The 22959-nt window shown below is 49.2% G+C and overlaps 1 protein-coding gene across 1 annotated transcript in view; it reads right to left on the bottom strand.

The window, feature by feature from the left end:
* The window catches only part of cacna1eb (calcium channel, voltage-dependent, R type, alpha 1E subunit b), a gene marked incomplete at its 5' end in the record, with an annotated part of 250899 nt that overhangs the window by 223069 nt on the left and 4871 nt on the right, over nt 1–22959 (bottom strand). Inside the window, 2 exons of the mRNA XM_079451973.1 lie at nt 20111–20250; nt 20594–20699. Coding sequence (XP_079308099.1) covers nt 20111–20250; nt 20594–20699 — 246 coding nt within the window. The remainder of the gene's footprint in view (nt 1–20110; nt 20251–20593; nt 20700–22959) is intronic.

The raw sequence follows: 22959 nt of genomic DNA on the forward strand, positions 1-22959 counted from the left end.
CAAAGTGCTGGACACTGACATAACATCAGACAAATTATAAACAAATGACATGAGTACAAAACACAATTTAAACAAGTGACAAACTAGAAGGTTAAAATGCAGAATATAATTTCTCAGGCTGGTTTAAAAGCCAATGAATAAAAGTATGTTTTGAGTTGTGATTTAAAAATGTCAAGGCTAGGAGCTACTCTAACACACATAGGCAGATCATTCCACAACCTAGGGGCCACGATTGAAAATGTTCGATCTCCCCTATTTTTAAGTTGTGTTCTAGGGACAGAAAACAATAGTTGGTCAGCAGACCTTAATGACCTCAGGGGATGTAAACTGGTGCTTGACCATAAAAAGATTTAAAAACAAACAATAAAATCTTAAACTTAATTCTAAAACAAACTAGTAGCCAATGAAGATATTCAAGAACAGGCATAATATGCTCTCGTTTACGAGTTCCTGTAAGGAGTCAAGCCGCAGCATTCTGAACCATTTGCAATCTAGAGAGAGAGGCCTGGTTAATTCCTATATATAAAGCATTACAATAATCCAGGCGAGTGGTGATAAAAGCATGTATAACCCTCTCAATAAAAATGCCTTCAATTTGGTAAGTAGCCTAAATTGAAAGAAACTAGCTTTAACAACAGAATTGATCTTGTTTCTCTAGTTGAAGATCACTATCCATTTTAACACCAAGGTTCGTTACCATAGACTTGGCGTAGGGTGTTAGAGGTCCCAGGTCCAGTTTGGAGGTGATAGTAAAACTACTAGGTCTAAAAATGATAATTTCAGTTCCCTTTCTGTCGGTCTCTCGACGTTGTGTCGACAGAATGGGGTTTGACTTGAGAACCTACCTTCTCTGACTAACTTGAACAGGCCAATGAAAATTGGCGAATGAAATTTGCATGCCGGACTCCGCCCCCGGATATCCGGGTATAAAAGGGAGCCGGCGTGCCGCATTCATTCACCTTTTGTTCTTCGGAGCCTTCGCATCTCATGCTGACGACTTCGCAGAATATATCTACGTGTTGCTGGTCTTACGACGTGGTGCAGCGGACTGTCCCTGTTCCTGTGACTTCCCCTGGGCGTCTCGGCAACCTCCAAGGCATCTCTCTAAAGAGCGAGCCCTTTTCAGGGCTTAGAGTTTTTTCCAGCGCGGCATGTCCCGCTGTGCTCGTGGGTGCGGCGCACTCATCGAGGAAGGGGACGGACACGATGCCTGCCTCGTGTGTCTGGGACTCCAGCACGCTGAGGCAGCGTTTGTGGATGCATCTTGTCCGCACTGCGGACGGATGGCAATTCAGACGTTGCGGTCACGGGTATCTGCGTTCTTCCGAGAATCAGCCGCCACCTCGAGTGCTTCCCGTTCTGCGGCAGCAGTGGCACCAGCCCTGCCGTCCGCTTCGGCGAGCACCGAGGGTGATCGGGGAATTACCGTGAGCCTCAATCCGTCAGCCATCGGCTCGCGGACCGTTCACGCCCCGCCTCGCTCGTCTGACCGTCCCGGAAAAGGCGGTACGCCGCCTTGTTCCTCCGTCACGTACTCGGACACGGGGCGTGACGACGATGAGATGTCGCTCGCAGCATCGGAGGGCGACCTCTTGGCATCCGACCCCGACGAGTCCTTAGAGCTTCCCCCTCCGGGGGGTCGAGCTCAGGACGAAGCGGACGTTGAGATGTCAACTTTCCCGGGCCGCCGCGAGTATTGGGCTGCAGTGCACCGCACCGCCTCTTCCCCAACGCTCGCGGTTGGACACGTGGTATCTGGGGACCGGCCGTGACTCTAAGCCACGGTCGGCGCCGGTACCATTCTTCCCGGAGGTGCATGAGGAGCTCAGTCGGACCTGGAACGCCCCCTTCTCGGCGCGTGCACGTCAGACTAGCTCGGTCGCCCTGACTTCCCTCGATGACGGGGCAGCTAAGGGCTACGTCGACATCCCTCAGGTGGAACGTGCAGTCGCGGTGCACCTGTGCCCGCAGACAGCTGCCACCTGGAGAGATCGACCAAGGCTCCCTTCCAAAGCTTGTAAGTTTTCGGCATCGCTGGTGTCGAAGGCTTACAACGCTGCGGGTCAAGCTGCCTCGGCTCTTCACGCTATGGCCATCCTGCAGGTCCATCAGGCCAAGGCGTTGAAGGAGTTACACGAGGGAAAGTCCGACCCAGGGATCATGCAGGAACTCCGCACTGCCACTGACCTCGCTCTTCGGGCGACGAAGGTGACAGCGCGAGCCCTGGGTCGTACGATGTCCACATTAGTGGTCCAGGAGAGACACCTATGGTTGAACCTTGCGCAGATGCGGGACGCTGAGAAGGTTCGCTTTCTCGACGCCCCCATCGCGCAGGTGGGGCTGTTTGGTGATACGGTCGAGGACTTCTCCCAGCAGTTCTCGACTGTAAAGAAGCAGACGGAGGCGATAAAACATATCCTGCCCCGCCGCGACCCGGCCGCCTATCGTCCGTCGAGGTCCCGCGCGGCGTCTGCTCCCCAGCAGCCCCGCCCCTCGCCGACTCAGACTCCGGCTCCAGCGCCCCCTGCACAGGCGGCCTCCCGGAGAAGGACGTTGTCGAGGAGAGCACCATCCCGTCACCAACCTCCGCGGAAGCAGAAGCGTTCCTGACGGGGTGAACCCAGGGAGATCGAGGTCACCGGGCCCGACCCTGGCAACTACATCGCTAGAGGGTCGGACTGGGACGGTGCCTGCCCCGTCCCAGCAACACCAGCCGGGCCCTTTTCAGGGCCTGGCGCCCACATTCTCACAGAAAGAGCTTTCTCTCTCCCTGGGTCTTGTTCACAGCCGCTCTCACCCTCCGCAGGACGGTGCTCGGCAACCCCACGTTGTGTTCCGGAGAGACACACGCTTGGGTATAACTCTCAGTGGCCACCAGCACCCTCAGTCAGACGGTGCGGTATGCCGCGATGTCGCCCGACATGCACCACGGCAGAGCCGCTCTCCTCCCCGGGGTTTCCCCCACGGCGAGGGAGCCGTACTGCCAGCCATCGAACCACCCCCCACGGGGGCAATGAATCAGATCGTACCTTTGGTCCCCCTGTCTCGGTCCCTGGGAGCCTGGTTGGCTCTTCCCAGACCAGCACGGTGGCTAGAGAGAACGATCCGTCTCGGCTATGCGATTCAGTTCGCCAAGCGCCCGCCCAAGTTTCGGGGCATCCTCTTCACATCAGTGGGAGTAGATGCTCCCGTGCTTCGGGCCGAGGTCGCTACCCTTCTGGCGAAGGGGGCGATCGAGCTCGTCCCTCTGGCCGAGATGTACTCCGGGTTTTACAGCCCGTATTTCATTGTCCCCAAGAAAAGTGGCGGGCTGCGCCCCATCTTGGACCTGCGTACCCTGAACAAGCACCTGCACAAGCTGCCGTTCAGGATGCTAACGCAGAAGCGCATCCTGACGTCCGTCAGGCGTCAGGATTGGTTCATGGCGATCGACCTGAAGGACGCGTACTTCCATGTGTCCATCCTCCCTCGTCACCGGCCGTTCCTACGGTTCGCTTTCGAGGGACAGGCATATCAGTACCGCGTCCTCCCATTTGGTCTGTCCCTGTCTCCTCGAGTCTTTACGAAGGTCGTGGAGGCCGCCCTCACTCCCCTCAGGGAGCAGGGGGTGCGCATACTCAACTATCTCGACGACTGGCTCATCTTGGCGCACTCGCGAGATCTGTTGTGTGCACACAGGGACCTGGTGCTCCGGCACCTAGACCATTTGGGGTTACAGGTCAACCGAGAGAAGAGCAAGCTCTCCCCTGTGCAGAGCATCCTTTTCCTCGGTATGGAACTCGACTCTGTCTCCATGATGGCACGTCTTTCTTCCGAGCGTGCCCAGTCGGTGCTGACCTGCCTGAGGAGCTTCAGGCAGCAGCCAGCGGTCCCCCTGAAACATTTTCAGAGGCTCCTGGGACACATGGCGTCCTCGGCGGGGGTGGTCCCCCTCGGGTTGATGCACATGAGACCGCTACAGCACTGGCTACAGAGCAGAGTTCCTTGGAGTGCGTGGCACTCCGGCAGCAGGCGCGTCCCGATCACGCCCTTCTGCCGGCGCACCCTAACCCCATGGTCTTCAATTACCTTTTTGCGGACAGGGGTCCCTCTTGGGCAGGTTTCGAGGCGCCTCGTGGTGACGACCGACGCCTCCCTGCAGGGTTGGGGTGCTGTGTGCAACGGGCACGCAGTGTCGGGTCTCTGGACGGGCCCCCGCCTGCGCTGGCATATCAATCGCCTAGAGTTGTTGGCGGTGCTGCTTGCACTGAGGAGGTTCCGCCCCCTCGTGCAGGACAAGCATGTGCTGGTCCGGTCGGACAGCACGACTGCGGTGGCGTATATCAACCGACAGGGTGGTATTCGTTCACGGCAGCTATCGCAACTCGCCCGACGCCTCCTCCTGTGGAGCCAGCAGGTGACGAAGTCCCTGTTAGCCACTCACATCCCGGGCGACCTGAACCAGACAGCCGATGCGCTCTCTCGTCAGTCGACGCCCCGTGGAGAGTAGCGGCTCCACCCCCGCGCAGTCCAGCTCATTTGGGTGCAGTTCGGGCAGGCACAGGTGGACCTGTTCGCCTCCCTGGACACCACCCAGTGCCCGCTTTGGTACTCCCTGACCGAGGGCCCCCTCGGCTTGGATGCCTTGGCGCACAGCTGGCCACGGGACAAGCGGAAGTACGCCTTCCCCCCAGTGAGCCTCATTGCACACCTCCTGTGCAAGGTCAGGGAAGAGGAGCATCAAGTGCTACTAGTTGCGCCTTACTGGCCCAACCGGACTTGGTTCTCGGAGCTAATGCTCCTGACGACAACTCCCCCCTGGCCGATTCCCCTGACGAAGGACCTTCTTTCTCAGGGGAAGGGCACGTTGTGGCATCCGAGACCAGACCTCTGGAACCTCCATGTCTGGCACCTGGACGGGACGAGGAGATCCTGAGTGGTCTACCCCCAGCGGTGGTAGAGACCATTGTTCAGGCAAGGGCCCCGGCCACGAGGCGGTTATACGCTTTTAAGTGGCGCCTCTTCTCGTCCTGGTGTTCTTCTCGTGGAGAAGACCCACGGATATGCTCGATCGGGAGCGTGCTGTCCTTCCTGCAGTCGAGACTCGAGAACAATCTCTCCCCTTCCACGCTGAAAGTGTATGTAGCCGCAATTGCCGCTCATCACGAACCAGTTAGTGGGAAGTCTCTGGGACAGCACGACCTGGTCATTAGGTTCCTGAGGGGCGCGAGAAGGCTGAATCCGGCCCGTCCGCGCTCCGTTCCCTCTTGGGACCTCAATGTGGTCCTGGCGGGCCTCCAGAGGCCCCCCTTCGAGCCCCTCGGAGTTGCCGCTCTTTCTCATCTCTCGATGAAGACGGCTCTCCTAGTGGCGCTCGCTTCCATCAAGAGGGTAGGGGACCTACAAGCATTTTCCGTGGCCACGGATTGCCTAGAGTTCGGGCCTGGTCAATCTCACGTTATCCTGAGACCCCGGCCTGGCTACGTGCCCAAAGTTCCCACCACTCCCTTCCGGAACCAGGTGGTGAACCTGCAGGCGCTCCCTTCTGGGGAGGAAGACCCAACCCCTTCCGTGTTGTGTCCAGTACGCGCGCTGCGCCTCTACTTGGACCGCACGCAGAGCTTCAGGAGCTCTGACCAGCTCTTTGTCTGTTTTGGAGGTCAGCACAAGGGGAGGGCTGTCTCCAAACAGAGGTTGGCGCACTGGATCGTGGACGCCATCACTATGGCTTACCGATCACAGGATCTCCCGTGCCCGCTTGCAGTGAGGGCACACTCCACCAGGGGTGTGGCCTCCTCGTGGGCACTGGCGCAGGGCGCCCCTCTGGCAGACATATGTAGAGCTGCGGGTTGGGCTACGCCCAGCACCTTCGCGAGGTTCTACAGCCTCCGCGTGGAACCGGTATCTGCCAGAGTCTTACGAGACACCGCCAGGTAAGTCCGGCAGCCGGTGGGCGTACGCCTGCGATAGCACCCCTCCACAGGTGAGACGTGGTGCTATCCAGCCTCCCCTCTTCCCCCCACGTGGGCGAAGAGTAGGCATTCCATCCATCACTAAGCACTCCTCGGCGGCGGGCTCGGCGGAGCAGCCCTGCCCCCCTTGGCCTGTTTTTGAGCCTTAGCAGTGACTCAAACAAGGCCTAGTGCTCCACACGTAGTAACCCCCCCACAGGGCGGTTCCGTCTGTTGTCTTCTCATGAATGGCTCTCAATCGATGGCCCATGACCTCTCCCAGGTGTACTTCACCTGCTCGCGACACCATCTCATGTCTCCATGTCTCCCACGTGCTCTCCCCTATCCGGTGAGACCGTGTGTGAATCTCCACTAAGCTCCTCCCTGCGGTAGGAAGTGGTCTCCGTAGCGCGTTCCCTCAGGGGGGAATGACGCTTCCCAGTGGCCCTTACGGTGCCGGGCGGCTTCTCGCTGTTAAGAGAACTAGGCCGCCGTCCGTGACGGCCGGAGGAAGGGGCTCCCATCTTGTAGGTAAGCTCTGGACCCCTTCCCTTCCACTGGAAGGTTGCAATTCATGCTAGCGCCCACGTTTTGACACGCCCAGGCCAGTCAACGTCGCTTCGCGAGGAATTGTGACGCGGCACAGCGCTGTGGCGTTTTCCGAGGAACCCCATTCTGTCGACACAACGTCGAGAGACCGACAGAAAGGGAACGTCTCGGTTACGTATGTAACCTCCGTTCCCTGATGGAGGGAACGAGACGTTGTGTCCTTCATGCCACAACGCTGGCCGCCCGCTGCAGCAGTCGGGGCAAGATCCTCAGGCTCCTCAGCACAAAAGGTGAATGAATGCGGCACGCCGGCTCCCTTTTATACCCGGATATCCGGGGGCGGAGTCCGGCATGCAAATTTCATTCGCCAATTTTCATTGGCCTGTTCAAGTCAGTCAGAGAAGGTAGGTTCTCAAGTCAAACCCCATTCTGTCGACACAACGTCTCGTTCCCTCCATCAGGGAACGGAGGTTACATACGTAACCGAGACGTTTTACTTTCATTAAAATGTAGAATGTTTAAAGTAATCCATGCTTTAATGTCATAAAAACAATCTAACAGCCTATTTATCGAGTCCTCACCCTTACTTTTTTATAGGCAGGTAGATTTGAAAATCATCTGCGTACAGATGGAAACTAATGTTATGGTTCTTTAAGATGGATCCTAAATGAAGCAAGTAAAGGGAATAGAGAATCGGTCCCAAAATGGAGCCCTGCGTTACTCCACATGTCACTGGTGCTGCGGTTGAGGTAGAGCCCCCATACCCAACTTTAAACACTCTCTCTGAAAAATATGATCTAAACCACTTTACTGCAGTGCCTTTAATCCCCACGCTGTGCTCAAGACGTGAGATAAGAACACTGTGGTCAACCGTATCAAATGCTACTGTGAGATCTAAAAGCATTAGAATTGTAGAATCTCCAGAATCTGTTGAAATTAAAATATCATTAAAAACTCTTATAAGTGCAGTCTCTGTGCTATGAAATTCTTTAAAACCAGACTGGAATACCTCAAGAATACCATGCAGATCTAAAAAGGCTTGTAACTGCACTAGGACTGCCTTCTCTAAAATCTTGACATAAAAGTAAGTTAAGAAATTGGACGATAATTTGAAAGAACTGTAGTGTCCAGATTTTGTTTTTTGATAAGGGGCTGCAACACAGCCTCTTTAATACAAAGTGGCAAATAACCAGAAATAAGACTACTATTTATAGTTGCTTGAATGTTTAGTCCAATAGTATTCCATACCTCTTTAAAAAGACGTGGTGGTATGATATCAGTGGGGCAAATTGAAGGTATTAAGTGTGTTACAATATCATTAAGGGCCAGGATGGAAATGGGATCAAACTCATTTAAGACTGCAGCACACTCTATTGAAATGGAAGGCCCAAAGGCTGCAGGTGAAATGCTAGCTCTAATAGTGGTAATCTTTTCCACAAAAAAGTGGAGGAATTTTCACAGGCCTCAATAGATTCTTCCTGCTTTATGGATTGGTGGTTATGAAAAACAAAATAAATTGTTCTAAAAAGAACATGAGGTTTATGGCCATTTTTATCAATAACATCAGAGAGGTATTTAGCCTTTTCAGTTTTGACAGTTCTCGGGTAATTACACCAACAGTCCTTTACGATATCATAAAATACCTGCAATTTATGTTTTTTCCATTGGCGCTCAGCTTTCCTACACTTTTGCCTAGCAGGTCGAGTTACATCATTAATCCACAGTTCAGAATTAGGTTTAGAGCGTTTAGGCTTTAGTTTATCAAGAATATTTATACAGGTATGGGGTCAGATTTGTTTCATTATTCTGAATAAATAAACTACGAATCGCAAATAAATACAAATAAATATAGTTTAACAAACGTTAAATCCACATATGCACAAAAGAGAACCGTAACTATAGACATTCCACAAAAATAAATGCAATTCACAAATAAATACAATGAGATTTGCAAATAAAAATTATTTACAAATGTGTTTTAATGATATTTATTTGTGGATCGCTTTCTGCACATTTGTGGATCGCTTTCTGTGCATTTGTGAATCGCTGCATGCATTTGTGGATCAGTGCACACATTTGTGGATTTTGAAACATTTCTAACATCAAACAATCCACAAATAGGTGGACCCCGACCCACTATCTACGCAAGCCAATCGGTTAACTTCCACTTTTGTTGTCCAATAGGCCATGTTCTAACTTCAGCCAATCACCTTTAGCTCTGCACTTAGATTCAGGGAGCTAACATGGCGACAATTGGCGATCTAAAATGTATGATATACTAAATGATAATGGCCTCTTCTTTATACTATGTAATGATTGCTTGTGTTTATATATGTACATAGTCCGTATTGTTTCATATATGCTGTTATTATATTTTTAAGACTTGATAACAGCGTGCACGGACTGGAGTGGAAAAGTGACAAGACACAGGTAACAAAATAATAATAAAAAAATATTTAATAGACAATACACATATGAAAAAAACGTATTTATGACAAAAGAGCACCTGATGCAATATTTTATGCATGTGCCATATATATACAAGTTATAAGGTGCTATAAAAAAATGTTTAAGGGAAAGGGATAGCTATATGATATATTAAATCAGTAACATATTTATAATAATTAAATATGAGTATAAGTGAGTAGTTTCGTATCGCACATATTTATTGCACAGTGGGGAGAACATTTAACTGTTCAACTGTTCATGGAGTATGGTCCGAGGAAAGAAACTTGTCCTATGTTTGGCAGTTGAGAGATTTTGTGAGCTCTTTTACTCGCTCACTCTGGAAGAGTAAAGTTCTTGCAGTGATAACGTAGTCTACCAGTTATTCTCTCAGCAGTCCGAAATTTCCGCTGTAGTATTCGGAGTTTGTGTGTGTACCGAGCATGTTTACTGAAATTGAGAGAGAATAGGCTATGTCGCCTCTAAATACAGCAAGTTTTAAATGACTTCATCGATCAACACAAAATTACAATGCTAGAGCACTTTAATAATCTTGAACGTTTAGCAATCTTTAAAAGTACGTCTCTTGATGTACACGACGTGGAAGAGCGATTTCTTTTGTTAACAGACTGATTCGAGCCTACCTGAGCATGCTTGTTTTTTCTAAACAAAAGCAAGTAAAACAAAATAATTGCCTTTTTTATTGCAGTTAAAGTAGTTGAAACAGGCTATTGACAAATGTTTAATAAAAACTGCGTATCGTTCTGTTATAATTTTTATTGAGGTTCTGTAAATTTGCACCAAACAATTAGTTTTTTTATATAGTCCTATTCATATTTTTCAACTGGTTGGGATACTTTGGTTCTTTTCATTCTTCAGTGTTCTGCATTTACCAATAAAAAGTACTTATTTTTATTTAAATTTACATCTTTATCATTTAAAAACCAGCAATGTATGCTATATAATAACCCTATTTGTCACTAAATATAGAAGGAATGCAGTAACAACATAGCAAAGCGCGCTACTGAACTATAAAAAACTAAAATCACCAAAAGGAAAATTCCTTCACCGTGACAGCGCTATGTTCCCGACTGCATTACATTTGGCTACATTACACGTGACATGTCTTCAGGATGGCCACTTGTCTCATTGTGTGGCATTGCACTCTAGAGTGCAATGCCACACAATGAGACAAGTGGCCTCTACGAATTTAATCGTGCCACCTGGAATCCGATCTGTTCGAGGACCTCGTACCTTCACCCTACCTATGCTAAAGAGGGTTGAATACTGACCTGATGGCAGCGTTGCAATGCTTGGACAATTATATTAGCCGCACTGCAATGCCACACAATGAGACAAGTGGCCCTAGAGTTAGGCCTTCCGGTTGGGCTTTTAATTTCTCCCTCTCTAGTTCGAGTAGTCAAGGGTACCATGTATGTCCCTATTGTGAATGTAGGAACTACCGATGCTTTATTGTTCCCTCGTTTGGGTAATAGGTTCGTTAAACAATGTGTCTGTTGTAAGTTTGCCCCCTGGAGTTTCGGAGCTCAAGCCAGGAGCTGTTTGTTCAGTCTCTTCTCAAACAGCTGTTTCGACTGGGCAGGGACAGCAGGATGCAGTAGATCTATCTCAATTTCTGGCTGGAGAACAGAGGGAGGTTAAGGCCCTTCTCTGTAAATATCAGTCTGTGTTTTCCACTTTTGAGGGAGATGTGGGGTGTACAGATTTGATCTCTCATAACATTCCCCTTCTTGACGATGCCCCCACTTGGCAGAGATATCGGCTTATGCCATCATCCGATTATGAAGCAGTTAGGGTACATTAACCAGCTGTTAAAGACTCAAGTGATCTGAGAAAGCTGTAGCCCATATGCTTTGCCACTTGTGCTCGTCAAGAAGAAATATTGCAGTATACGCATGTGTGTAGACTACCGACACCTGAATTCTAAGAGTTCTCCACTTTGGATTTAACCAGCGGGTACAACCAGGTGCCCGTCACTGATCGGGATAAGCATACGACTGCCTTTTGCCCCCCATTTGGTTTATTTGAATGGAATAGAATGCCATTTGTGCTCTGCAATGCCCCAGTACGTTTCAGCGACTCATGGAGCGCTTTTTTGGTGATCCGCAGTGTCATTCATTACTTTTGTATTTGGATGATATTATTGTATTTTCTTCCTCTGTTGAGCAGCACTTGGAATGGCTAGAAGTTTTTTTGCGACGACTAAAGCGAGAGGGCCTTAAGGCTAAGTTGGAGAAGTGTGTGTTTCTTTCGATCAGAGGTGAGGTACTTGAGCCATGTAATTTTCTCAGAAGGTGTGTCCACAGATCCTAGTTTAACCCAGGCTGTGGCTTAATGGGGGCGCCCATATAATGCTACGGAGTTGCTTTCCTTCCTTGGCTTTGCTAGCTATTACCGCCGCTTTGTGGAGGGGTTTGCTAAGATTGCAGCCCCTCTGCATAAGTGGCCAGCGGAATTCTCGGGTGGTAAGCCCAAGCCCAGGAAGCAAACAGGAGCAGGGTTTATGACATGACAGCTTGGAGTGAACAATGTCAGAGGAGCTTTGAGGATTTGAAGTTAAAACTCACTACTGCTCCTGTGCTCCCGTATGCAGTTTTATCCTGGAGGTGGATGTTTTATCCAGTCATGGTGGTTTGGGGGCTGTCATCTCTCAGGAACAGGACGGGAAGGTTCATCCAATCGCATACGCTAGTCGCTGTCTTAGGCCCACTGAGCGCAATATGTCCAACTACAGCTCCATGAGGCTGGAGTTCTTGGCGCTCAAGTGGGCTATGACTGAAAAATTTAGAGAATACTTGTTGGGCAGTCAGTATGTGGTCTTTACGGACAACAATCCACTGAGCCACCTGTCCACCGCAAAACTGGGAGCTACAGAGCAGTGTTGGGCCGCCCAGCTGTCCGCATTTAACTTCCAGATACGTTATAGGTCAGGGAAAAGTAATAAGAACGCTGATGCCCTTTCCCGACAGAATCCTCCGGGGAGTGGAGTGCTGGGTGGACTAGTGCTGGGAACTGAAGTGCCGGCTGTTTTACATCAAGTGCAGGAAGCTGAGCGGGTGGTTGAGGTACGACAATCGGCAATTACTATCTTGCCTAGTTATTTGGGGGCTGATTTTTGTCAACTGCAGTTAGCAGATACGGTTGTCTCTGAGATTTTGCCCTTTTGGAAGCGAAAGGACTTTCCGGGGATGGATGATCGTCAGCAGATTTTGATTGAGGCCTGGAAGTTGCTCCATCAGTGGGATCGCTACGTGGAGCGAGACCAGGTACTTAATTGAAGCGACCGTGCTCACAACTGCGGGATACAGGTCACTCAGGGTCTCCTTGTTCCATCCAGGGGCCAGACGTGAAGGTTCCAGAGGTCTGGTCACAGGTGCCAGGTTGTGCCCTTTCCCCGAGAACGACTTTGTCAGGGGGAATCGGCTAGAGGGGAGTAGTGATCAGAAGTGCTCACTTCCGAGAAACGATTCTGGTAGGGCCCCTAGGGCGCAACTAGCAGAGATCAATGCTCCTCTACCCTTTCAGTACCTGTGCGGGAGGCTCACTGGGGGGGAAGGCATAATTTTTCCTGACCACTGGGTCGTGGTTACCCCAAGTAACTACTTCAAAGCCTTAGCAAGGTGGCAGGATGGCCATGGCGTGAAGGGAAACAGCTGGATCCGCCACAGTGCAAGCCCCGGCATCAGCGATGACGAGAGTTTGCAAGCATCGAAAAGGAGCCTTTGTCGGTCTCCCCCAGTGGCGGCCGTCTGTGGGTACAAGTGCACTGTGACAGCACGATCCACCTGGGGTACCGACATAGCCCTTTGCTGCTCTAGAGTCGATGGAAGTCAGGGCAACCAAGCTCGTCTACCGTGAACATCCCAAAGGGGACGCTCCAGGTTGCCGCGCTCCTCAAGCTCTCCCAGGAACTTGGCACAAGAGCAGGACGCGGTTCCCCGTGTTCCGTATTCAGGTACCAAGAGTCCAGCCTTGGGCTGCGGGGAAGGCAGTGCAGTGCTCAAGCGGCTTTAGCCGTGAGCTGCAGGTAGTCCTCAGCACTTGATGTTAGAAAGTCGCCATCCGATGTTGCAACCAAAATCTATGTTTAACTATGTGTATTGAAGAATTGGTGTAAATTACAGTAGAAGTTAAAGAATTTCTGTGTGTAAGGATTTTTTGATCACCCTAATAAAATCACTGGGTCTTACCTGGTCACCACTAAAAAGTTCTGGCTACGCCCCTGCTCTAAAACACTTATCTGAAACGTCCTCTGAAGTCTTGCTTTCACATGTCTCCTGGTCAATCTGCTTGTTTTATTATCCAAAATTAAAATGCAAAACTAACGCTTCTGTTATTAGTGTTAATTAATATAACTGGTCTGACGGCATTCAGTTCGGTGCCATTTCCCTCGCCATGGTAAGAATTTTTTTGCGATTTCTAACAAAGATTGACGTTTGCACATGCACTAGCAGACCTCTGTTACACTTTTTAATCGATCTGTGTGTTTTTTAACTGATAAAAACCAATCACTACAGACCTGGTCAGCTTTACCAATCAGATCGTTTCGGAAGGAGGGACTTTATATAGACCGCAAGAAATCCAGTTGTTTTGTTAGAAGAGGGAGAGCGATGAACAATAGACTTGAAATATGTGAAATGTAAAGCGTTTTTTTTTATTACAAACATGAAAGTCCATTGTTAAACACCCAAAAAACATAATCAAAGCCTCAAAAACAGGGAAAACGGGAGCTTTAAAATCGCCATCATCATCAAAACCATCTGCATTTTAAATTTAGGCAAAACAGGCAAAAGGTAAATTATTTGACCCATTTTTCCTGATCAGAAATTTATCTTAACAAAACTCCATAATATTCCTAATTCTGACAATGCAACTGCAAAATTAAGATTTATATGTTTCGGAATTGCTACCCCTCATGTCCCCATTTGCCACACAATTTATAAAATCCTGGACATGGCAAGGGGTGAAAATTCACATCTGATTTGGTCAGCTTCACCAATCAGAGTGAAGTGGAAGGAGGGACTTTATAGAAACTGAAAAAAATCTGATCATTTTGTGAAAAGAGTGACAGCGGTGAAGAATAAAAATAATGCGTTAAATGTAAAATAACTAACCGTTATGGATGTGACAAAAATCATATAAATAAGATTGAAAATTTGTTATAGAGCACCACAAAAACACAATAAAGATCTCATAAGTGCATTCTACTGTTTTCAATTTCATAAGATAAAGAGCCCTACAACTATATGCATGGTAGTGAGAGACCTATGCTGGGTCCTAATTTGCCTACTTATACTATGCACTTAATATATGTACTGTTTTTCATATGGAAAAGTATTATTTTTGTGCAAAGCACAAATGTACTTGGATATTGTAACACGCCTATGCCAGTGGTTCCCTTACCTGTTCCTGGGGACCACTGCTCTGAACATTAAGGCTACGTCCATAAGCTTAGGCAGCTGACTTGTTGCCTCATTGCCCAATCAGGCAATGACTTAGGACGCAGCGTTTGCACATGAAGGCAGCTCTGAGAAACGGATTCAGCAAACATGGTATTCGGACATGCCTTGATGCCTTCCAGGCGTAAAATACTGCCTCCGAAGGCAACATTTTATAGCTTTTGGTGCAGCCTTAACATGTATCCATTATCCAATACCTGACTCAAATTATCAGTCCATTAAGGGAGAGATCCATGAACTCAAGAAGCATTCCAGTTAAGGCAGACATACAAAATGTGCTGAGCAGTGGGTCCCCAGGAACAGGTTTGGCAACCACTGGCCTAGATGACACTGTGATTGTTAAAGTGATAGTTCACACAAAAATGGACGTTCTGTCATAATTGTCTCACCTGTATAAATGACTTTGTTCTGATGAACACAGAGAAAATATTTGGAAGAATTTTCAATTCTGTGACATCCTTGACTGCCATGGCAGGAAAATTAAATGGTAGTCAAAGGTGCCTCAGAACTGTTTGTGTTCCAAAATTCTTCAAAATATCGTCTCGGTTACGTCTGTAACCTCCGTTCCCTGATGGAGGGAACGAGACGTTGTGAGAGACTGACTGGGGGTTTAATCTTGAGAACCAACCTTCTCCGAGATAATTAATTATAAAACGGCAATGGGCTTGGCGAATGGCACGCGTACGCTAGTCTCCGCCCATTACATACGGGTATAAAGGAAGATGGCGGACGGTCATTCACTCACCCTTTGTACTGAGGAACCTGACAGGGCACTCCCGTTCACTGCAGTGATTCGGTGCAGCGTTGTGGCATGAAGTCACGTTGTGAGAGACTGACTGGGGATCAATCTTAAACGCCAGAGCGCTTGCACCGATATCACAACCTCTAGCGGAGCGTCCCTGACTGGGCTAGCGAGTCACAAGAGTGCTACCGCGAGACGTAAACTTCCAGTCATATAGTATTGATCATACTAAGAAGCCTCTACTGACGGCCTCACGGACAGTGGTGTACGCCTCTAGTAGCGAGGAGCTGTCCGGAGCCGAACACTGGGGAAACACTGCTCTCCTCTTAGAAGAGTGTGTTACGGAGGCCACATCCTACCCGGAGGGGAGGTTACATGTGGAGACATAACATGGTCTCCCCGGCGGGGAGAACAACATGCGGAAAGGTGTTAGCCCGAATAGGGGGACAATCCAGGTGGGATTACCACCGGCGGGGAGGTCACAGATTCACCAATCGGGAAATCCTGAGTGAGGAATTCAACACACGGGACGAGCCAGAGGGGAGTCACTACGTATGGGGCACTAGTCCTAATACAGGGGTCTGCCTGAGCAGGGATGACTCTACCTATAACGGACCTGGTTCTAACAGACGGCTCCGCTCAGTCTGTTACCAAGTGCAATGCTTAGTGATGGATGGAATGCCTGTACTTCACCCGAGAGGGGAAAGTATGGAGGCTACAATAGCGCACTAGTCTCACCTGGTGAGGGGAGAAGGCGCTTTCGCAGGCGTACGCCCAAACCAGGAGCCCACCCTAACGTTGGCGGCGTTTAAGGGCATGTGCTGCAACTGGTTCAACGTGGAGATTGTAAAATCTCGTGAAGGTACTGGGCGTAGCCCAACCCGCAGTTCTACAAATGTCTGCCAGAGAGGCGCCCTGCCAGTGCCCACGAGTGGAGTGGGCTCTCACTGCCAGCGGGCACGGCGATCCTGGGATTGGTACCCAGTGCGCCACCTCTGTTTGGAGACAGCCCCCCCCGGGTGCCGTCTTCCAGAACAGACAAAGAGCTGCTCAGAGCTTCTGAGGCTCTGTGTGCGGTCCAGACCGAGGCGCAGCGCGCTTTCTGGACACAACACATAAAAAGGTTGGGTCTTCCTCTCCGGAGGGGAGCGCCTGCAGGTTCACCACCTGGTCCCGGAAGGGAGTAGTGGGAAGCTTGGGCACGTCGTCGGGACAGGATCTCAGGACCATGAGAGAATTACCGATCCCGAGTTCCAGGCACCTTTGGGACACAGAGAATGCCTGTAGGTCCCCCACCCTCTTGATGGAGGTGAGCGCCACACAGAGTGCATCTTTCATCCAACTGAGGAAGATTGGCAATTCTTAGGGGCTCACCAGGGCCGTACCAGGGCCCTGTAGGACCACATTAGGGTACCAAGAGGGTACGGAGCGCGGCCAAGGTGGACACACCCTTCTCGCGCTCCTGAGGAACCTGGTGACCAGGTTGTGCTGACGGGGATACTTACCTGCGGGTCAGCACTGATCCGATCAGGCAACTCTGCGGGTTCTCCTCCCGGGGAGAACACCAGGACAAATTGGCGCCACTTATAAGCATATAATTGCCTAGAGGCGGGGCTCTAGCCTGTAAGACAGTCTCCCGGACCGCTAACGGGCAAGCCCTCGTCCCGTCCAGGGGCCAGGCATGGAGGTTCCAGAGGCCTGCGTTGGGGTGCCACAACGTGCCCTTCCCCTGCAACGGAAGGTCCTTCGTCAGGGGAATGGGCCAGGGGGGCCGGCAGATCTACCAGATCCGAGAGCCAGGTCTGGTTGGGCCAGTATGGCACCACTCACCAGAACCTGATGCCCCTTTTCCCTGACCTTGCACAGGACCTGTGCAAGGAGGCTCACTGGGGGGAAGGCGTACTTCCGCTTGTCCCGCGGGCAGCTGTGTGCTAAGGCATCCGTGCCGAGGGGACCCTCGGTCTGGGAATACCATAGCGGGTAATGGGTGGAGTCCGGGGAGGCAACAGGTCCATCTGTACCTGCCGAACCGCTTCCCACATGAGCCAGGCTGCACTGGGATGGAGTCGCCACTCTCCGCGGGGAGTACACTGTCGAGAGAGCGCATCGGCTGTCTGGTTCAGGTTGCCCGGAAGAAACGTGGCCCGCAGGGATTTCACCTGCTGACTCCAAAGGAGGAGGTGGTCTGCGCGGGGGAGAGCTTGCTCTTCTCCTGGTTGACCCGGATGCCTAGACGGTCTAGGTGCCGAAGCACAAGGTCCCTGTGCGTGCACAGCACATCTCGCGAGTGTGCCAAGATAAGCCAGTCGTCGAGATAGTTTAGCACTCGCATGCCTTGCTCCCTGACAGGAGCTAAGGGAGCCTCCACTAGTTTGGAAAATACACGTGGAGACAGGGCCAGACCGAATGGCAGGACCCTGTACTGATACGCCCTTCCCTCGAACGCGAACCGTAGGAACAGCCAGTGTCGGGGGAGAATAGAGACGTGAAAGTACGCGTCCTTCAGGTCGATCGGCACGAACCAATCCTGGTGACGTACCGAGCTCAGGATGCGCCTCTGCGTCAGCATTCTGAACGGCAGCTTGTGCAGGTGCTTGTTCAGGCGCCGCAGATCCAAAATGGGCCGCAGCCCAGGTGTACAGAATGCCCCGAAACTTGGGGGGGCGCCTGGCGAATTGGATCGAGTAACCGAGACGGACTGTCCTCTCTATCCAGTGTGACGGGCTGGTGCGCTACCAAGCGCCCAAGAACCGCGACAACGGGACCAGAGGGACAATCTGCTTAACCGTGTCGGGGAAGGCTGGTTCGGTGGCTGACAGTACGGTCACCTCGCCCAGGGGGGACCCACCGGGAGGTTGACGGTTCTGTATGTTTACCTGCTTCAGGCGGCCTGACGCAATGTCCGGGGGAGATTGCGGTCGGCGGCCCAGTCCATCCAATACCGTCTGGACGAGAGTGTTGTGGAGGAAAACCCAGGGGAGATTTGTCTCTTTGTGAGTATGTGAGCGCCGGACCCTGAAAAGGGCCCAGACTCGATGGAACGCGGCAGGCAGCGTCCTTCTCCGATCCGGCGTTGGAAAGGCCGGGATTCGGGCCCAGTAAAATCTCCCCCTGGTTCGTCCCGTCAGGGCCGCTTAAAGGACCTCTTGGCGGGCTGCTGACGGGGAACAGATACCCTCTTCCGCGGGGGTCTACGTCTCTGGTGGGTCGTCCTCTGGGAGGTTCTTCAACAGAAGGGCCGCCGCGGGAGGGCAGGGCTGCTGGGAACCAGGCTGTGCCCGAGACCATGCCGACCTGTTGGCGGGCACGTCGCGGCGTGGCAGGATCTGTTCGATCGCCTCAGTCTGCTTCCAGACCGCGGGGAACTGCCGTCCTCCACGGTATCACCAAGCAGCCCTGCTTGCGAGATGGGCGCATCCAGAACGGGCATTCTGGGCGCCGCTCACCCGCGCAAGACTAAGCCACAGATGCCTCTCTTGGACCACCATTGTGGACATCGACCGACCCAGGGCAAGTGCCGTAGCCTTTGTCGCTCGTAGCGCGAGGTCTGTGGCAGTACGCAGCTCACTCATACGAGTTGGGTCGGACTTCCCGCCGTCCAAATCCTTCAGGACTTTCGCCTGAAAAACCCGGAGGACCGCCATGGCGTGGAGAGCGGAGGCGGTACGTCCAGCAGCACTGCAAGCCTTCGACGAGTGTCGAAGAGAGCTTACATGCCCTGGACGGGAGTCTAGGTCGAGCCCCCCAAGTGGCAGCTGTCTGCGGGCACAAGTGGCCCCACAAACCAGGGAAGTCACAGCCACAGAGCCCTCCGGCCTGAAACACGCCAAAAGGGGCGCATTCCAGGACTTGGCGAGCTCGTCATGCACCTCCGGGAAGAATGGTAACGGAGCGAGGCGTGGCTTTTGACCACGCCCCTGAAACCGCGCATCTAGCCGCGAGCGTTCCGAGGATGAGTCTGTCGCACCCAAGGATACAGCTACGAGACATGCTCGTAGCCGGAGGGACTTACCTCTTAAGGTCTGTAGCCTTCTGCCGAAACGCCCAGGGGAAGTCCACCGAAAGGGGAAGTCCGCTGCTCCGCGTCATAAATCCAGCAGGTTAAAAGTTTTCTCGAAGTCGAGTATCGCGTGTAGCATCAGCAAACACACAGGTTCCGAAGAACAAAGGATGAGTGAATGACCGCCGCCATCTTCCTTTATACCCGTATGTACGGGGCGGAGACTGGCGTGCGCGTGCCATTCAAGATCAAACCCCCAGTCAAGTCTCTCACAACGTCGAGAGACCGACTGAAGGGGAACTCACTTTATATTCAACAATACAACAAATATTTACAATATTTTTTTCCTACTATGGTAGTGGATCATGTCACATAACTGAAAATTGCTAACATTCTTAGAAATATCTTTCTTTGTGTTGGACAGAACTAATGAAATGTATACAGGTTTGAAAAAACCTGGGGGGAGTAAATTACAAGATTTTCATTTTTTGAATGAACTATCCCTTTAACAGTCATGATCATCAAAATAAAATCTTTCTGTCGATTTATTTATTTTATTTTTTCTGTAATGTTTACAGCATACTGATTAATTTAGTGAAGTATCTCTTATTTAGTTTTATAAATGCAGTGTAGCGTCACTAAACTCTGCCTTCTCGTGGTGAGTTGTGGGTAATATAAGCCATTTGAGCCATTGCAGACAAGACCGACGGAACTTACCATTGCCCCGGAGGCCAAGTCTGAAGATCCGCCTGACCAGTTTGGGAGCTGGCAACACCGTGCATCACCGTAATAATAATAATAATAATAATAATAATAAAGTGTTTCCCCAAACTAATGAAGATGCTTTCTGAATTTGCTGGTGTTTTTTCTATATGCATGTATTTTCTTCCGTTGCAGTGCTGGGACACCTAGCAGCCACCGTAATAAATGATTTAAATCAAGGAAAGCATTCACAATCACTTACCCACTTAACACAACAATGAAGTCCATTACATTCCAGCCATTTCTGAGATAGGAGCCCTTATGGAAAACAAAACCAAGTGCCACCAGCTTGATACCAGCCTCAAAACAGAAGATTCCAATGAAATAAGGCTCTGTCTTCTCCTAATGGAGCCAATGATAAATAAATAATTAGCACATTTAAAAATGAATGATTTTCAAATCATATGCAGCTGCAAAGGGCTAAATGTTGTATTCAATTCTCTTTAATCAATCAATCAATTAGAATTTGTATAGCTGCATTGGCTGTTTCAACATGTCTGTAAACAAGACAGACTCGAAAAAATAAAATAATTCCACTTAGCAAACACACACATACACATACACACACACACACATTTCCATTGTTATATTAAATAAAGTTATATATAGCATTCTTCCTCATACATTATACATATAATTATGTTAAAAATGTCTGTTATGTATAATGATTAAGCCTTTTGCTTACCAGCCGTTTTGACATTGGTGTCTTGTCCTCACCGGGAAGATGCTGTTCCAGGGCTAAAACAATGCAGTTGGCTATAATGGTGGCCAAGATCATATACTCAAATGGAGTAATGGCAGAACGGTCAAGGTAAATATTATTTTAGCTGGGCAAATGAGGACAAAAGATAATTAGACAAATACCATAATAATGCTCAAGTGCTTATTAACATTTTTGCTCATTTCTTTGGATGTCAGTCCTTCAGTATGCTCTTCATGTCTTACACACCTGCTTATGGCCTACTTATACTTTCCAAAATGTTCTTACTGATATTGCTACATATATTTAAATGTGGATTTCTGGTTCCTTTAAGTATAAGTAACATGGCTCGCTCTATGATTTGAGACTAGATATGAGAACAGTTATTTCAACCTCCCTCAGCAGCCGTGACTCCAAAACACCAAATAAGAATTAAGTAAGAATCAACCTTACACAGTTCATTATACCTTGAATTTCAAAATGAACCGAGCAGAATTCTGACTGGGTGTTCACACCAAGCGCAGTAAATTGTTGGAACTTTGAACATTTTGAGTTTACTCGCTTCATTCGTGCGTGAAATCCGCTTCATTCGCACGTGAATTCGTGTCATGGGAGGGCCCTCTGACAGGTGGCTCCAGTCTCGTTGCGAAATGGCTGACATGGTTTTGGTTGAGACTTATATTGTCTACCCTCCTCACTCACTTTTTAATAAAAAAGGTCCTTTTTATTCCTGTTTTGATAAAAGTAAGAATATGTAGCGTACAGCTCCGGGTTTCAACATACAGCGTTGATGATTTTGTCCTTGCATGAATCACACGTTACGCTTCTCAAACACCCGAACGCTCGTCTTATGTCTATCGCGTCTTTGTATTGACTTAACATGTAAATCACTCGCACTTAAAACTTCATTCCCATCTGGTGTGAACACAGCATGAGACTGCAGAGAATCGGTAATGTGATAGGTGCTCAGTTTGTTCTCGTTCAGTGTTATGCTAGTGCACTCGTTTGCCGTGTTATATTGTAAGGCATGTCGAAAGCCAGCTAAAGTAATTAAAAAGTGCACTCAGTCCAGTCAAAAGGAAAAGCAGTATAACAGCAGAAGTCTGCAGAAGCATGCAAGTTTCTTTGATTGTTGTGTCACATGTTGAAGTCGCGTTTATTCTCATTCAGTCTTTCGCTAGTTTAACTCTTTAACACTAGGTTCTTTAATATTGTTTGGCGTGTCCTGCTGAATACAATTACCTGAATCAGGCAGGTACTGTATATAGTTAGAGAAACCATATAGCCTTGCATGAAGCCTCAGAGTATGAAGAGTGTAAAGACCAGGGACTCTACCTGTGTGACTCCACCGAGCAAGGTCACCAACAATGCACTTGAGTAGTGCACTTGACTTATTAAACTTTTAAATTTTTCCTTTTAACTTTCCTATTCTTCAGTATTGACTATGTGTCTGCAAATCTAATCCATCAATACAACTCATTAATCACATGTCTCTTGTCGTAGGTAACTGCCAAATAAGTAAATATAAATGTACCTATGGAATTGCCAATCTGTTGTAAACCCGCAGATTTCATTAGCTATTGCTAATCATTCTGGTCTTAATCTTCCAGCCCTTACTGAAAGCAGATGACAGTGCCACATCGGCTACCCTCTCCATTAATACAATTTTCCCTCACGTCCCTCTCACACCAGGAAGTGGTGGAGGAACTGGACTACTTATTTGACCTCAACCTGACTTCCCCAGACACAACACACGTTTCCCCACGGGTCACCTTTAGGCATAACACACTACTTTTTAAAAACTTCTTCACTCTTTGTCCGCCTGGCCCCCACCTTAGTCAGCTTTAACAGCTGATGATTTAGCCTTGTCTTTTTGTGAATAAAAATTGTTCTCTACGCTGCCTATGCTGGTATGTTTCCCACAGCTTTCAAGACAGCCTGTACACACTTGCACTCAAGAAACCTACACTTAATCCTGTACTTTTAGAAAACTACTGGCCAGCATTTATTCTCCAATACATTGCTAAAACTCTTAGGGGTGGTTTTCCTGAACAAGGATTTTTTTAAGAACGAGGCCTTAACTAAATATCGTAGTTTAAGTCATTTTTAAAAAACATACTTTACAAAAAAAAAAATTACTGTGTGACTTGCATAACCTTATATGTTTTGCTTATAGTAAATGTTTATTTTTTATTTTTAGCCATCTTTAGACACATCTCTTTCATCACCACCTAATACCAGCCAATAATTACAGACACCTATTTCTATTTCACTTTTTCGATACTAAAATAAAAAATGTGTATGTGTTTCTATAGTTTTTTTGTACTGTTGTATAGCACTCGTGCACTGGT

This window comes from Barbatula barbatula (genome assembly GCF_947034865.1).
Source record: "Barbatula barbatula genome assembly, chromosome: 3".
In the NCBI taxonomy this organism is placed as follows: Eukaryota; Metazoa; Chordata; class Actinopteri; order Cypriniformes; family Nemacheilidae; genus Barbatula; species Barbatula barbatula.